Below are 17063 nucleotides of genomic sequence, written 5' to 3' on the forward strand. Positions count from 1 at the left end.
AGGTCGATATATTTAATGCTCTAATAAAATAATACACCTTTATAGAAACACGATGCAGATTCGCACGGCGAACCCCGTCAGATACAAGCCTCAGCAACAACCCCTGTTGCCCTGGGCAACTACAGCAGCAACCCTGTCACCCAGGGCAACTACAGTCGCCACCCCGTTGCCCGGAGCAACCGTGTCACCCAGGGCATCTAGCGCAGCCACCCTATTGCCCGGAACAACTACAGCAGCCACCCTGTCGTCCCGGGCAACTACAGCAGCAGCCCCGTTGCCGAGGGCAACTACAGTTGCCACCCCCGTGCTCAGAGCAACCACAGAAGCAATGCCGTTGCCTAGAGCAACTATAGCAACACCCTACCCTATCGCCCAAGGCAACTGCAGCAGAAACCCTTTGGCCCAGAGCAGCTGCAGTAGATGCCTCATAGCCCAGGACAACTGTAGCAGCAACTCCATCACCCTGAGCAACTGCAGCTCCACAGTCCGTCAGGTTCTCCTCAGTTTCTGAGTGAGGAGGCACAGCACCAGGAAGCAGAAGCTTTTTATACATTGCAGTTTGATTGGTGCAAGCTACATTGCTAAAATAACACTTACAGGAGTTAAAATAACTTAAATTAATCCCATTTTAAGTAGTTTTGACTAGTTCTATTTACTTTACTTGTTTTAAGATATTGCTGGCTGGTGTCATTATACTACATCTTTCCACTTGGAATAACAAGAGAATATTGTTCCTTTGGCACAAAAAAAAATAAAAAAAAATCTACCATGCCAAAATCCTGAATCCATTCACTCGTCTCAACTCTTCGAATCCAGAGAAATCGTGAATCCAAGTCATTCCAACTCCTGTAGATATTTTGCAGTGTAGTATCTGTACATGAAAACAACAGTAGAAAAATAAAACCAGCAGTTATGGGAGAACATGGATGATTGTCCAGATACTTTTAAAATCTGTCCACAGCTCCAGGCGCATGCGCTGTCCTCCATAAGTGCTCTCCATCAGGAACATGCAAACATCTCCCCAACATTCAAATACATCCAGTCTGCAGAACTATCCACACTGTTAAAAGAGATTAAAATATGCACATGAGACGTCCAGGAAAAATAAAAATCCATTTCCTTTCAAATGTTCCGAAGTAAACATGATCGGGGAGCAGTTTTTGGTCACATCCGACATCCTTTAGAGCGGGTAAAGGCGAGTGGTCCGATTCTCAGCATAAAACACAAGTCTGATTTTGTAATATCTTCACTGCAAAATGACATACGGAAATGAGGTCAAATAACTTGTATTCAGAGTATTAATCTTGATTTAAGTAGTTGTGACAAAACCATAGACTGTATGTAAGTGGACATAGTTAGCCTACAGCCACAAATAGCATGGGAGCAGTTACATAATTTAAATCAAAATATAATGTCTTATGAATGGGGAAAGGTCCTCGCATAGTCCTTCAAATCAGGAAGGAATTGTTTATCTGAAACCCATGAATTGCGCCTTGTTGCTAAGCACCCACCTCCTGCCAAACCAGCGGTGTGGACCATAGACTGTATATAGAAGTTGGACAGAGGGAGTATGACATCCCCCATAGTGTTCGGCTCCAGTCAAATGAAGCAGTTAGGCTTGCAGTTATAGAGGTGAATTTGGACCCAAGTTCCATATTTGGAGTTCCAAGCACGAGTATCATAGCAACCAAAGACCCAATCAGGAGCGAGGTTGTTGACTGTACATGCCCTTTTCAGAAACATGCACTTGGAATTCCAAATATGGAGCTTGGCTGCAAACTAGCTGCTATAACGGCCCGCTTCGACTGGCTTGGAAGAGTATGGCGTCCCTTAGTCCACTTCTATATAAAGTCTGTGGTTCAAAGTTAAATCTGCATGATGTAATAATAATTTTTATTTCCCAGCATAAGAGTTCGGCTTAAAACAAGAACATGTAGCCAACTGTATGGTGAGATAATTTCACTTTTTTGTATATACACAGTGAAAGAAATAAAATAAAACTAGACCTAATTTGAAAATAAATAATAATCTAATATTCTGAATGCAAGTGATTTGAGCTTGAGTACAGATGTGTATTTTGCATTGTTGAGCGTGCCGCCTCTCCCTTGTCAGTCTGGAGTTACATTATGATACATCCACAGAGCAGAAGAGGAGACAGAGCCAGTCCTGAGGCACTTCACTGTTCAAGTCTAGAGAGCAGGTCCAAAGTCCAGCTCCAAAGTCCAGCTCCAAAGTCCAGGTCAGGCCAGGAGGAGATGTCTGGAGATTAGGAGAGTGTAGACAGTCGTGTTGATCAATGTTCTACCACAGAGGAACGGATAGAGATCTGAAAGAGAAAACAAAATATGGCTATAAGGAATGTAGTAATATTATCTGTTTGTGCTTCCAAATGTCCATCAGGTTTAAACAACATGTATGATGCATTCTTGTGGTGTGATGTCATGTGGCAATACAGGAAGTGCCCCACTGTGTTTTTAAACTCCATACAACTTCATTAGAATCATTAGGATAATTTCAGCTCTGGGATTACCAATCTCTACTGACTTAAAGGTAAAAGGAGCTGTTAACTTGAAAACTACCACTACATGACATCACAAGGTGTAACAGAGCATTTTGAGCTTTGGAGAAGTAGACAGACTAACGTGTGAATGAAACAAAAAACAACTCCACGTATGTTTTTGATGATGTATCAACAGTATAATACGGCCTAAAGCTCACAAGAGTCAGTTTTGTGAAATATATGACAAACCGCTAACTGCTTAAAGATATGCTATGTAAGTTTTCTGGTGGCGGGTCTTCCACTTCCTTGTCAACATGGAGGTTTGCTTTACCTGGAATCCCCTCAAAAGCATGCTGTGTGTTCATTAGGCGTTAGCTGCATACTGCTTGTGTCGACTGGACAGAGTGAGGCCTTAAATGCTGAGAGCGCTGCTGGCTCACAGAGGAGTAGCTTTGTGCAGTAAATAACCCGCAGTGCTTTAATCCAGTCTGAAGAACTCTGTAGTGTCCAGAGGAAGGAACAGACCGTGTGTCAGACGAATACTGGGACTTTCAAACCATTTTACTCTACTAGGAAATACAGTAGTAGTGATCGAAAAAAGGTAGAGTATGTATCTTTCTGGAGGTGGCACGTCGGGATGGGCCGATACCGACGTCCGATATTTGGCCTGCTGCTGTGGCTGATAACTGAGGCCACAGGAAATGAGAGTCAGGTTTGTGGAGATGGATATATTTTAGTCTATTTTTGGCTAAAATGTTACATACTATGGTTTAAAGGTGTCAGATCTGACTGATGTTTATACAGATTTTATCCTATGGCACCTGCACATATTTAGTTTTGTAATCACAAGATGGAACAGAGCATTTTAAGCTTTGGAGATATAAACAGACTAATAATAAAGGAATAATCAATGTGTGAATGAGACAAGACACAACTCCAGGTATGTTTTTGATGAGATAACATTATAACATGGCTTAAAGCTTACAGGTGTCAATTTAGCAAAATATAGGACCTTTAAATGATCCTTAAACTTCATATCACTTGTGCAGCTTTGAGGCACATTTGGACTTTGATAACTTTGCTGAATGTGTTTGGTCAGTTAAATAAAACACCACATTACGTTGTCATGTTGTGCACCACCTGAAATCCAGTCTAAAGCAGTCTGTCAGTAGTACCAACCTCAATGATGCTCAGTGTGCCGTTGGCTCCAGGGCCGGGCCCTCCCATCTGTGCGGGCCCCTGATCCTTGACCTCTGGCCCACAGCTCAGCTCTGGAGGAGGGGGCCCCTGGCGTCTTGGAGCTGCCCAGGGGAGGTGCATCAGTGCTGGGGAGAGGTCGTCTCCAGGTGGCCGGGCTGTGGCTGGCGCTCACACTGGCCTCGGGTGCATCAGCAGGCTGAAAGAGACAGTTTTATTATTTATTGAATGTGCAGATACAAAATGAACATCTATAGTTACAGATCTAGGTTTGTGCAGGTACTGTGCATTATTCTGAGTGTTATTTTTTTTATACACGTCTGGTATCACAACTAATGCTGATGTAATAACTTAGACCTTGTTGTGAGTATAAATTATAAACTGAAGCACACTAGTAATGATATGATTATAGTAATCATAATAGTGCACGATTGTTCAAAATTCTCTAGTTTCATTTGAAGGCTTCACGTTGCAAATCCTGCATAGTTCAAAATCTTCACACTCCCTCTCCTCGTGCACGCTCTCTCCCCCTCCTCCCATGCATGCTCCCTCCACCTGTAAAGGACCCTCGTGCATACTACCCCTCCCTTCCCTCCGTGTTCAAACAGCCTCAGATTATGTCAGTCCACATTGAGATTAGCGTATTTCTCTCTGTAGACCTCCAGCACTACCTCTAGACTCAGGCAGATTTTTGGCCTTGTCCCTGAAACACCAGTCCCCTGTAAGACTAGACCAGCTGCTTTTCATATGGACTCATTCCTGTCAAACTGCCACAGAGACTCGGAACATTTTGGACGACTTTTCTGGATGGAACTTGTACACGATCGCAGATAGTAGCGGTGAGTTTGGGAGCGCTCCGAATGTGCGTGAATGAAGCGTGAAACTCCGGCTTGGCGTGGCCCAGTGCGGACACGGCTGAGGGGAGAGCACTCAAACAGCCTTTGTGAGGGGAACAAGTGGCCTGACATGAACCAGCACGGCTTGGACCACTACAGCGCAACCCGATCAGGGACTATGGAGTACGATGTAAAAAAGAAAAGAATATATAAAGGAGATAAAATAGATTCCAAATCGAGCTTGATTTAAAAGGTACTATATTACGAAAATAGTGAATTTTAAAGAGGAAGAATTATGCAAAATCTATTTTATTTCGATGTTATAACGTTGGTCCCGCATCAAAAACATGCTTAAAGAGGTTTCACCTTATGGTTAGCTGTAAGATTGGTCCATTTCTCCACCCACAAGCCTACGTCACCCATGCTCCCAAACGACAATTTTCCATAAATATACAAAAGCAGGATACAAAACAATACGCTAAAGCTTTACAAGCCTGGTACCATGTGCAAGACTTTCATTAGTGGAATGCACGCTGATTGTAATGTGATAGCGCCGTGAAGGGAGAGTGACATTTGATTCAGTGTCAATATGAAAGTGAAATGTATAAAACAAGTTAATATGTTGTTTTTGGCAAATTTTGTATCTTCAAAACAATAAAAGGTAACAGTGATCCAAATAGGTTATGTGATAGCAGTTAATTCCCCATAGAAGTAAAATGTCCCCTCTTTAAGCCATGTTAAAATGTTGTTAAAAACATACTTGGAGTTGTGTTTTGTTTCATTCACACATTTGAATAATCCTTTATTATTAGTTTGTCTACATCTGAAAAGCTCAAAATGCTCTGTTCCACCTTGTGATGTCATGTGGTGGTAGTTTTTAAGTTAACAGCTACTTTTTACCTTTTGTTAAATTGTCCAAATGATTCTAGTGAAGGTGTATGGAGTTTAAAAACACAGTGGAGCACTTCCATTACCAGATGACATCACAAAGTGGAACAGGGTGTTTTCTGTTGCAAGGAGCGTGTGTTAAACATGTGTGAATGAAACAAAACATAACTCCCGGCATATTTGTGATGAGGAAACAGCATTATAACACAGATCAACAACATGGGACAACGGATGGAAATTACCCTTTGGCTATAATCCGGTGCGTTTACATTCATATTTTATCACATCTGTTCATTAGCCCAATCAAATAAATAAATAAATCAGAAAATAGCATAATATGACCCGTAAAACCAGTTCCAGTTTTTGCATGAAGTCGTTTTCATGTTGCGTTTTTGTTTAGAAGTGGATGAACCCAGACTAACATTCTGAACTGAAGCCACGCCCCCTCCTGCCCGTGTTTGTTTTTAAGTGGAGCGATAAAACAGCAGGCACAGAGCTGAGAACTGCACCAGCAGAAGATTTGTACCATTACGCCTCATAAACACATCATCAGAGCGAGGCGTGGGGCTGTGAGGGCCACTGTTCTGTAGGGGGCGCTTGACTTGAAAAATCTGAGGTCATTAAAGGCAAACTATGTAAATTTTGTCTGTGGATAGCGAAAATTTAAATCTGTCAACTGGACAAATCGTTGCAGGAGTGAAGACGTTTTGCTGCTAATCCAAGCCGCTTCTTCAGTTCTGGTTTTCTCCATGGAAACGGTATTGTTTTGCCTGGAATATTCCACAGTATAGCGTTAAACATATCCATCTTCAAGGAGGCAGAAAGAACACTTATTTTCCAAGAATGTTTTTCTGGCAAAAAAAAAACATCAGTTTAATGCCATGCTGTGGAATATTCCAGGCAAAGGTATAATATCCCTGAAAGTTATAGTTGTAAGTGCTAGAGGAAACCCATCCAGACACAAGGAGAACACACAAGCTCCACACAGAAAGGATTCTTTAAAGGGGCTGTATGTAGGATTTTGATTTTAAATTCCATCTCTGTCCCCAGATACAAGATAAACATGTTGAAATCAAATATAGCTTATAATTTGGTGTTTTGGTTCTCAAGACGATTATCTAATGAGAAAGCAGAATGAACCTCACATGAGTCTCTCATTTGTGTTGCCAGTTTCAAAAATGAAATCCAGTTGGTTGAAACCTAAAATGCCTCTCTCTGATCTGAACGGTCACTACTTAAACCCCAGCACCTGCAGCCAATCATGAATTAGTGCTAGTGCAGCCTTTGCAGCTCAACGAGTTCATTCTGGAGGTTCTGAGCTTTCACACGAGGCCTGTCCATATACAGACAATGAGAAAAACTTGTACGTGTGTCTATCTGCAGGTTAAAGCTCTGGCAACACAGGCTCAGTTATGATTACAGTAGCTTTTTCACAGTAAGTAAGTAGGCTGCATACAGTTCCTTTAATTAAATAATCCCAAAACTTCACCCACATTTGGAACGGGAATTATAATTGGAACTTTCTTGCTGCTCATAATGTTGTGGTTAAAAACTAAATTATAACATCTTCATAGTTGCCAACTTAGCTCATTACATCATCATGTCAATCCTCCACACTCCTAAACCACCTCTTTGGAGAATTCCAGCTTTACCCAGCCTTACCATAAAAGGACAACATGGCACGCTTCCTCCAGCTCTGCAACAGGAAGTGACCTCAGCAGTCACGCCCCTTTGGCAGATTTAGCCGGTGACTGATTTCCTGCCTGTCGCCGTGGAGACCGAAAACGAGCAGCTCAGCACGGCCCCATTAAAAGCAATTAGCCGAATGCCGTGGAAAGTCCAGGCAGCAGTCACTCATTATGGTCTGAAAGCTGACATTATACAAGCCCGAAGCCGCCATGTGTGTTTGAGGAAATGCTAGGTCGTCCAACTCTCACTATGTTGAGTTTATTTTCATTTTGGATCGGGTTTGTGGAGTTTAGAAGAGTGAACATGTGGCTGTCTGAATTCCGAGTTAGGTTTTGAGCAGGACCAACCCAAGGTACAATCAAAGGGGGGGTAAAGTAGAGAGTAAAGTTACTTCAAAACAATACACATGAGCACACGTTCAAGTAGACAGAGCAATTAAAAAAATATTTGGGGAGACAACTACTCAAGTAAATAACTGTATGAGTAACTGTCTGGAGGTTACATCTCATTTTTTATTTGAAGTTCATGTAATTTGGCAGTAGTAATAGTAATTGAGAACAAAATGTAACTGTACTTTTGACCAAGTACACATTTTCAGTACTCTATCCATCACAGGCGCAGACAGGTGGGTAAAGTAATTGTAAGTAACTGTCTGGAAGTAATATCTGATTTATAATTGGAAGTCCATGTATGAATCAAAATCAAAATTAAATAATGCACAAACTGGTATTTTCAAAGGATTGAGCCAAGTTAAATCATATCTGAAGGAGCGCTGCAAGAAACACAAATGTTTTAATGACTGAAACCACAACTTTTCCTCAGGTAAGTGACCCTAGATGCCCCTTCGCTCACCTGGCTAGATATGGATAACATAATAATAAAAAAGCACACTGTCTTCTTTAATGTAACAGTGTGACCCCACAGTCCTCCTGTCCAATACCACCTTCATTAGACGCTTAGATGCGATCAGAAACATTGGATATTGGCACTTATTACAACTGTGATCCTTCATTATCTGATCAAAGACTCCTATTGACCAGCACAAATGACAATATCGACGTCAGACACTAAAAACAGACACATAATCAATACACCGCTGCAGGGGCTTAAAGGGACGGCCTCATCCGAAATGTCCACTGATTATTGGCAAAGTGTGGAAATAGGACAAATTCATATGGTAGAATTTGATTATACTCTATGGGTGAGGCATTACGCTTAAATGTGTGGGGATTAGTCCTACTTTAGATCTGGTTTAATTGCATTTTAAAACTAGTACAGCCTTGGTTAATATTTGGTCTGGTCATGTTTTAATCCTGGGTATGATCATAAGTTAGTTTGCAAGTGAGGCAGTATATTTAAAAAAAAAAAAAAAAAAAAAAAGGTTGTAAAGTTGTATTTGTTTTATTTATTCATTTATTGTGGATGGCCCCTTGAGTTACACCATCTCTTTTTCAAGAAACCCTCGAAAATAATTCACTTTACAGCACAATATTCAGATTTATATGAATATTTTGGCAACACAACCTTATGGCAGTACAGGTTTCTCAAAGCCTGATCTCGAAGTTTGTACTTGGATGGAAGACCGCTGGGAATACCAGGTGCCAGTGGCTCTATTGGAAATCATTGTTGTGTCCTTAGGCAACACACTTCACCCCCATTGCTTACTATGAATGTGGTGTGATTAGTGGTGGGCAGAGGGGCTGATGGTGCAGATTGGCAGCCTCACTTCAATAGTAATTTACCACCACCGCATGTGGAGTGAATGAATACTGCACTGTAAAGGGTGTCTTGAAAGACGCTAAATAAATCCAATGCATTATTATTAACCTGTCATGTGCAATAATCTAGGTTTGGTGAACATTTTCCAAAAACATGTTGAATATTTTCTATATATGTGTTGTCCTTAAATAGCTCATAGTGCCTTTCTGTCTATGAAACTTCTGTCTGAATTTGACTTTTTCCATGTATTTGAGCAAAAACGGTCTTGCCCCAGTACAAATATATTGTATAAGCAGTTCCTGAGGTCAAAATATTTCCACTGTCTTCTGTTTGCAACTGAATATAAAGCATTTTATTGTAAGATAATCAGGCATGCTTGTTGTTGTTAGCTTTACCATCGCAAAAAACCTCTGTCAGGGCTGGATGTTAAAGGTGCTGTACCCTGCTTCAAGACCAGAGCAATCAGTCTGTAGATTAAGTATTGATCTAAAGCTCCAGGATGCATATGACATTTGACAACAAAACTACTTCAACACATGCACGAAAGATTGTTTGAATGTTACTGGCTTTTTTTGGTCTGAATTGGTGTTTCCAAAAAAAAAGAAAAAAAGACCTTTTAAATAAAATACAGATCTCGCATTAACCATAGATTTTGTAATAAAATATGGTCCTATGAGGAATGGTGTAGCTCGGACATATTAAGCATAGTTGGTATTTCTTACGGTGTACTTGTGAATTCTGCCTCCTCCGTGTTTGGCATACAAGTATCTGTGAACATAAAGGGCTACAGATAAAGTAGAGCTGGATTATTAATGACCCTATGTGATGACTGACGCTAAAGCAGCTAGCATGTGTGCGTCTGTCTCCGTGGCAATCACGCATAAACATCCTACCATACTACTGACTACTTCATCAAACTGTCAGCACATACCTGACATGCACCAAGTTTTATTCAGACCGAAATAGAAGACGAATTATTGGCAAGCTCCACAAATCATTAATCTTTTGTGATGTGAAGAATTAAATGGGCTATTTCCATCTGTCTAGACACAAATAAACACCAAATTAAATCCCCCCCAAAAACACAAAGCTATAACAAAAGCTGTATTTCACTATGGATGTTTTTATTACTTAAAAATACCTTGAAAATGCATCCTTATTATGAATAGCAGGCTTGCTTTTTCTAGACCAGGCTCATAACTTGCCCTGGTGGTGGCTGGTCCAAAATGTTACGCAGTCTCGCTTTAATTTATTAAGTTTAAGGGGGATTTAAGAATGCATTCACACTTCAACTTTTTACTTTTCACCGTAATCTTGAGGGGCAGCTGCCGTCCTAATAGCGCACTCTACAGGAAGTTTTATGTAAAAATCTGACCTGTTGTTTTATATATACTTAATACATGTTAACTTATATCTGCAATAGTGATGCTGACGTGCCCAAAAGTACAACCTGCAGATAGAGGACACAAACAAGTTTTCCTCATGTGAACGTTCAGAACCTCCAGAATCCGCTCACTGAGCTGCAGAGGCTGCACTAGCACTGATTCATGATTGGCTGCAGGTGCTGGGGTTTAGGGAGTGACCATTCAGATCACAGAGAGGCATTTAAGTTAAAAACAACTGGATTTCAGCATTGAAACATACAGATTAGGGCTGAATACTATGGTGATATGGATGTACTATTTTGATAAAATCGTCACATCGTAGTTCACTCATTTTCTACTGCATTTTCTACAGCTCTGTACTAACAGACACTTTTTACCCCCAAGTCGAGGATCCTCCTAATGGTCAACCTCATCATGTGACAGGTGGATTCAACCAATTGCAATGAAGTGTGAACTTTCAGAACATGCCTTTAGTTACCTCTCCACAGCAATATAAAGATGCCACGTCTACATGAATCATTCTTAAAATAAAACCGACTCTGACAGACTGAAGAAAATTGTGATATTAATTCATTTGGTATATGGTCCACCCCTACATATAGTTGAATATATACAAAATAGATGTTTATTGCCTATAATAAGCTATTTAAAAAGGTGTAAAAACAGAGCTGTTCTGAGGGCGCTCACTACCAGCTCAGTATGCATCACTGAGCTGGTAGTGAGCTACAGCACTGCATCATCAGTGGTATAATACTCCCTACAACAGAAGAATGGCCAGATTGGACACTATCACAGTGTCTTGGGGGTTCATGTCTCTGGGTGCTGGGTCCTGTACTGATGTAAATAAATGTATCCTTTGTTAGAACTCCAGCCTTTATTCTGTAGTTTCTTTGTAATCTTTCAAACAAGTGTATAAAGTGATATTTTTCAGATTTTTATTCAATATCATCCAACCCGCCAACAAAGAAAGCCACAAGTTGTTTTAAAACTCTGATAAAACATTTAATATCTATACATACAGTCATATAGTTATTTGGCCTCGTATATCCCTGGGCAGTAGAGTGTGCAGAGTCTATTTTTTACTTTCTTGAGGTCTGTTAATGCATTCTTCTGCCCCATTCTCCACTGCAGCCCCACCCTGCTCCCTCTGTGCTTTTGGGCAGAAGAGGAATAAAACTGCTGCTCTAAGCATCCAGTGGGCCAGCCTAGCATTAAAGAGAACGCCAGAGCTTAGCTTAGCACTAGTCGGCATTGTAGCGTTTGGCCCACGTTTGGAGTAGATAGCAGTTTTCTTGGTACAGAACTTAATAAAGAGAATGCTTACTCAGCGTTTTGTCCATAGATTCACAGGCTGGACAAGAGTGTGCGTCCAACTATAATTCATTTCATCTGCAAGAGCTGAAAGTCAACCAGGAAATAGGGCTAAATCATTTAAAAAAAAAAAAAAAAAAAATCAGCACCAATATTTTATTCAGTCTTTGTACACTCCTGGGTCTTTCCAGATTGTAACCAGCTCACACCAGATTTGTGTATAGCACTCGGAAATAGAGACTGACCGATAAGGGTTTTCTCCTGGCTGAAGTCGATCCTGATTGTTTAGAGACCAGAGAAACTGATGGCTAATAGACTCTGTTGATATTTTAAGGCCGATATGTAGGGCCGATTTACATTTCTTTTCCCAAAGCCCTTTTTCACCACAAACTTTTAAGAGACTGTATGTTTTGCGCTGTTATTTCTTCTCTCTAAAGTGTTCAAATAAAGCTTTGCGCATATTGGTAATCACCCACAGCAACAAGACAAATATCAGGTATCGGTATTGGCTCAAAAAAATCTATTTCAGACCCTCCCTGGTAGCAGTATCATGCATGAGCTCCTTACCGTGTGCGGTCTGCCCCAGGACTGAGCAGTGACAGGGGCGTGGGGGATGCTCCGGCCCAGGGAGGACTCTGAGCTCTGGGAGTGCTTGGCTCTGCGGGTCCCTGCTGGGTCTTCTGGGTCTTTAGTATGGTTGATCCTCCGCATGTACATCTAACACACAGAAGAGACGACCTTAAATGTTTCACAATATGACTTTAACTGATGTATCTCCATGCAAACAGGCAGGTGGTAGCTTTAATGATGAAACAAAATACTTCAGAAAGTTAACATTTTATTTCATAGATGATCAGCATATTCAGAAACAGAAACATAAAGTCATTTATTTAAGTAATATTTTTATTAGGAGGCATTATTTTAATGTGGTTAAAAAAAACAGTTTAGCATAATAAATCTGTTTTAAAGCTGGGGCACCTGATTTTCACACAGTAGAAGGAAAAAGTAAGTATTTAAGTCTGTCTAACTCTCACAAACCCTTTGGCACATTGTTAAAACTGAGGTGGACCGCCCAAGTGCAGGGAATCAGAGAGCTGCTTCCAGCACTTATACTGTATCCATGTGGTCCTCAGGTGCTCAAGTTTCTGAGGTGATAAGTCAAAATTCCCACTTCTTCCCACTTCCCACTCCTTCCTTCATCTGCTCTTTAACAGCATTTAATAGAGCTAACCAGTAAGATTTGTTGTTGTCTTTGTCAAAAGTTAACAACAACAAAGGGGGGTATTTTATTTCTATGAGGAAACTGCTAACACCTAACATGCTTAGATCACCATGTTACTGTTTTGAAAATGCTGTATTTGGCAAAAACAACATATTAACATGTTTTATAAGTTTCACTTCATTTTTGACGCTCTGAGTTTCCCCTCCCTTTGCTCTCTGTGCTAAGTCATTCCCCCTTCACAGTGACATCACAACACAATCAGCTGCATCCCACTAATGAAACTATTGCACATCGCATCAGGTTTGTCAAGTTACTGTGTACAGTTTTGTATCATGTTTTTGTATATTTATGGAGACTTGTCGTGTGGCAGCATGGATGACGTAGGCCTGTGGGCGGAGCCTTGTACAGAATCTTACAGCTAACCATAAGGACGGTTTGAATAGAGCCTCAGAGAGAATACTCGGCTGAAATACTCAAACGTGCATGGATGGCATTTTAAACCTCTTCAGGCATGTTTTTGATGAGGGAACAACATTATAACATGGTAGAAAATAGCTGTGCACAATTCCCCCTTTTTAATTAATTAAATAGTAACTAATGTGTAGTCTTTCTTGTGCAAATCTGTTGCTCTTATGATAGAGATAAATGGCAGACCAAACATTTACGAAAAACTGACACGAGATAATTTACATCTATCTCCACACTGCAGCTGACATCAGGTGTGGAAGCGTGTTCCCTGACCACACGAATGCAGTATTACTTCCGGTTTCATGAGAAATAAAAATGCTTTATTATTAGCTACAGACAGATGTATTTTACAATATACTCTTTGGAAGAAAACACAAATTTTACTGGCTACCGCAGCTTTAAGCATCTTTCTTCTCTCACCTCGGCAGGAGAAGGCTTGCCCATCCTCTGTGTCGTGTCCTCCGTATCCACAGTAGTTGCCCGGTACGCCCTCCACGTCGCTACTTCGGTTTCGTCCTCCGATCCGCCATCCGCCATGCCTCTGACGCCGCCCTTTGCTCTCCCAGCTCCGCCCTCTTCCGCTAGCCCTGACCCCCTGTTCTTCCAGGTGCTCCTCACAGTCACATTCTTCATGTCTGGTGGAGTGTCCTGGCTCATTCTCCTCCAGCTTGTGACCATGCTGCTGCTGCTGGTCTCAAAGCAAGCGTCAGAGTCAAAGTCTGCACTGGAGCTGTCCGTGGACTGCAGGCTGAAGGCGTTGCGTTGGTAGCACCTGTGGCTGGTGGTGGTAGAAGTATTGTGAGGTTTGGATCCAGAAGGAGAATTCTCATGTTCCTCGCAGTCCTGGTCCAGGCTGGTGCGTAAGGTGAGGTCGCTCTTCGGGATGGAGATCTCGTACGGGATTGAGATGCTGCCGTGATGGTCACTGCTGGGGCCTGGAAATGACAATATAAAGACAACAACAATCAGGGCAACAACTGTAGTGGACTCAATAAAATGCTGATTTTTCAAAGTACAACTAGATTTAAACTAGGGATGGATGATATATTGGTTCCAGTATTGGTCGAAATTGATGAGTTTGATATCGGTATCTTCTGATGTCAATCCTTCTTTTTGCACTTCCCCATCTCTGTGTGCCCTTTTTGAACAATGAGTCAAAATGGAAATGGTACGTTATATGGGTGTATGTTACACAAACATGTAACTAATTATTTTATATCCCAATAAAATATATATTATTATCATTTTTACAAAAGTGAAAAATGTGATTGTTACGTTAACTGAAGATAAATTTGTGGGCCCCGCTATAGGTCTTAAAAGCTAAGTACTGTTGTCAGAACTATCAAAAAAGTATCAGCCCATCCCTAATTTAACCAGTTCTATAAAAGGACAAAACAGGAAGTAGCACAATTTGTAAACTACTGCACTACGGCTGCAAGATTATTTGCATTCTACATTATAAATAAAAGGCAAACATACTGATGAGGAAGTTACTGGTGGAGGTGTGGCGCTCCTTGGTGGGCATAGGCTCACTGGATAGGCTACTGCTGCGGCTGCTCGTCCTAGATGAGCTGGGATCATTGGGGTAGATAGTGATACTGCTAGTCATTTTACTGGTGGAGGTCAATACTGGCTTGGTGGAGATCTTGGGTTTGCCGTTCGCAGCGTACGGTTCTGAGATGAGCATTTCCTTGCGGTCAATCTCAACGATGGCTGGTTTGATCACCGCCTTAGACCGCAGTGCCTCCCTGGGACTGCACACCCTCTGGATCTCTATACCTGACAGGGTTTGTGGAGTTCCCTGAGGCGCCGCCTCGGATAGGTGGGTGCGGTTGTGGAGCTCTTCGTCAAAAGAACTTCTTGAGGAGGAACATTCTGAGTGTGTGTCGTTGGTGTATCTTGAGATTTTAGAAGTTGGTGCTCTACTGCTCACCGTGGTAGTAGTGGCTTCCAATATTGGTTCTGGCTCCGAGGGTCGTGAACCAGTCGACTCTGTTTCAGATGCAGATGAATGCCCTTCTGAACCTTGATCCGCTCCTAACAGCTGAGAAACATGTGATCGGAAGGCCGTGTAGGACCCATTGGCTTTGGACATGCTTGACGTAAGGGATACAGAGACAGACTCCTGAATGGTTTCTGTAGACTCTTGATCGGAGGCTATATCTTTTTCTGACATGACATTACTATTAACGTTACCTTCTGCTACTATGTCAGAGTTGTTCGATTCACTGTCACTTCCAACATACAACTTTGAAAACTTCTCTGGACGAACCTTCTTGGCGTCTCCATCTTGCTGCTTGTAGCCGGACTTTGTAGGCTTCTGGTCATTAGCGGCTGGAGGGTAGCGACTCAGTACTGACACTTTCTGAGAGGTATTCATGGAGGTATACGTGGGTAGTCTAGATGAACTTTCTTTCAGGCCGTTATCAGATGTAACGGTAGGGCTTCTCGGGGTCCTCCTCACTTTATGCAGAGGGCTTTGTGGTCTCCTACTACCTTTAGGAGAATTGTCTTCAGATAGGCTCTTGAGCTTGGTTTCCCGCTTATGCTGAGGAGACATTTCCCTGTTGCGATGTTTGGGTGACATTGGTTCGGCAACGGTTGTCACTCTTTGACACTTGGGTTTCTCTTGTCTGAATCCAACTTTACTGATGATCTCTTCGTTCTCAGCTTTGCCATTTTCCAGAACTTTGCTGTTGGCTCTTCCATTGCCAAGCCCTTTTCCACACAGTTGGGTCCGGAGTTGTTCCACTTGTTCACTAAGCTGTCTCGTTCGGTTCCGTTCTATCTGAAATTTCTCGTGAAGTTCCCCGTTTTTAGACTCCGAGTTCTTCAAGTCCTCCTCCACAATCTCCAACTGTTTGAGACGGTTCTTCAGTCTCTCCACCTCCAATGTAAGCTCTTTGACCTTGTTGTCCTCCTCCTGCGGACCCTCTAAACTATTCTTTTCATTCTGTGCTTTGTTCACCATGTTCCCGTCTGCCAACTTCAAGTAGTCCAGACTCTTTTTGCGTGCAGCTAGCTTACTCGTGAGAATGCTGGTAGAGGTGAGCTCATCTTCAATACGAGATCTTACGTAGTCTGGGTGGCCAGAATCCGCTGAAATCCCCAAGTGGATCTTCTGCTGTTCCAGTTGTTCTGTCAACTTTAAAATTATCTTCTCATCCTCCCTTTGCTTTTCCAAAAGTTTCTTACGATCGCTCATAAATGTGTGAGTAAATCCTTTAAGCTTCTCAAGTTCCATGGACAAAGCTTGCTCTGCTCTTTCCAGTTTAGTCTCAGAACCCTCCATTTCCTTCACACGGGCCTTAAGTGCTTCCAGCTCAGACGACAGCTTCTTGGTCTGGTTCTTCTCCTCATTCAGGCTGAGGCAGAGTTGGCTGCAGTCTGACTTGCTCTTCCCAAAAGCCTCTTCCAGTTTTTCCAGGTCACCCATCCTCCTCTGAAGGCGTTCGATCTCGGCTTTGAGCTCCTTGGTCAGGTTCTCCTCCTCCTCCAGCTTCTCGCGGACAGTCCGGCACAGGTCCTCAGCCTTACGGACCTCCTCATCTTTGCCCTGGATCTTCAGCAGTCGTTTCCGGAGAGTCTCCACATCGCTGAGGAGGGTGGAGTTACTGCCCTCAGCCTGAATGATCTTGTCCTACAAACAAAACACAAACATGTATTTTTTTTATTTTTTTTTTAACCAATGGCAAAAAAAAAACTATATACAAAACATAGCTTCCTAATATGCTATGCTATATGCTACTTTTCTGGTGAATAGTCCCACACCTGCTTGTCTCCATGGAGATGATATTGTTTTGCCTGGAAAGTTCCACAGTATCACATTAAACTTTGAAATCTCATGA

General features: G+C 41.9%; 1 protein-coding gene across 2 annotated transcripts in view; it reads right to left on the reverse strand.

Annotated features, from left to right (window-relative positions):
• Window positions 1–17063, reverse strand: part of luzp1 (leucine zipper protein 1) — a 60032-nt gene continuing 42969 nt past the window's right edge. For both annotated transcript variants that reach the window (XM_033988411.2, XM_055231081.1), the window contains 5 exons: window positions 14695–16855; window positions 13636–14150; window positions 12093–12242; window positions 3680–3896; window positions 1–2326 (listed from right to left, as the gene is read on the reverse strand). In XM_033988411.2, the coding sequence (XP_033844302.1) occupies window positions 3681–3896; window positions 12093–12242; window positions 13636–14150; window positions 14695–16855 (3042 nt within the window). In that variant the 3' untranslated portion in view covers window positions 1–2326; window position 3680. The remainder of the gene's footprint in view (window positions 2327–3679; window positions 3897–12092; window positions 12243–13635; window positions 14151–14694; window positions 16856–17063) is intronic.

Source organism: Periophthalmus magnuspinnatus, chromosome 22 (assembly GCF_009829125.3).
Source record: "Periophthalmus magnuspinnatus isolate fPerMag1 chromosome 22, fPerMag1.2.pri, whole genome shotgun sequence".
In the NCBI taxonomy this organism is placed as follows: Eukaryota; Metazoa; Chordata; class Actinopteri; order Gobiiformes; family Gobiidae; genus Periophthalmus; species Periophthalmus magnuspinnatus.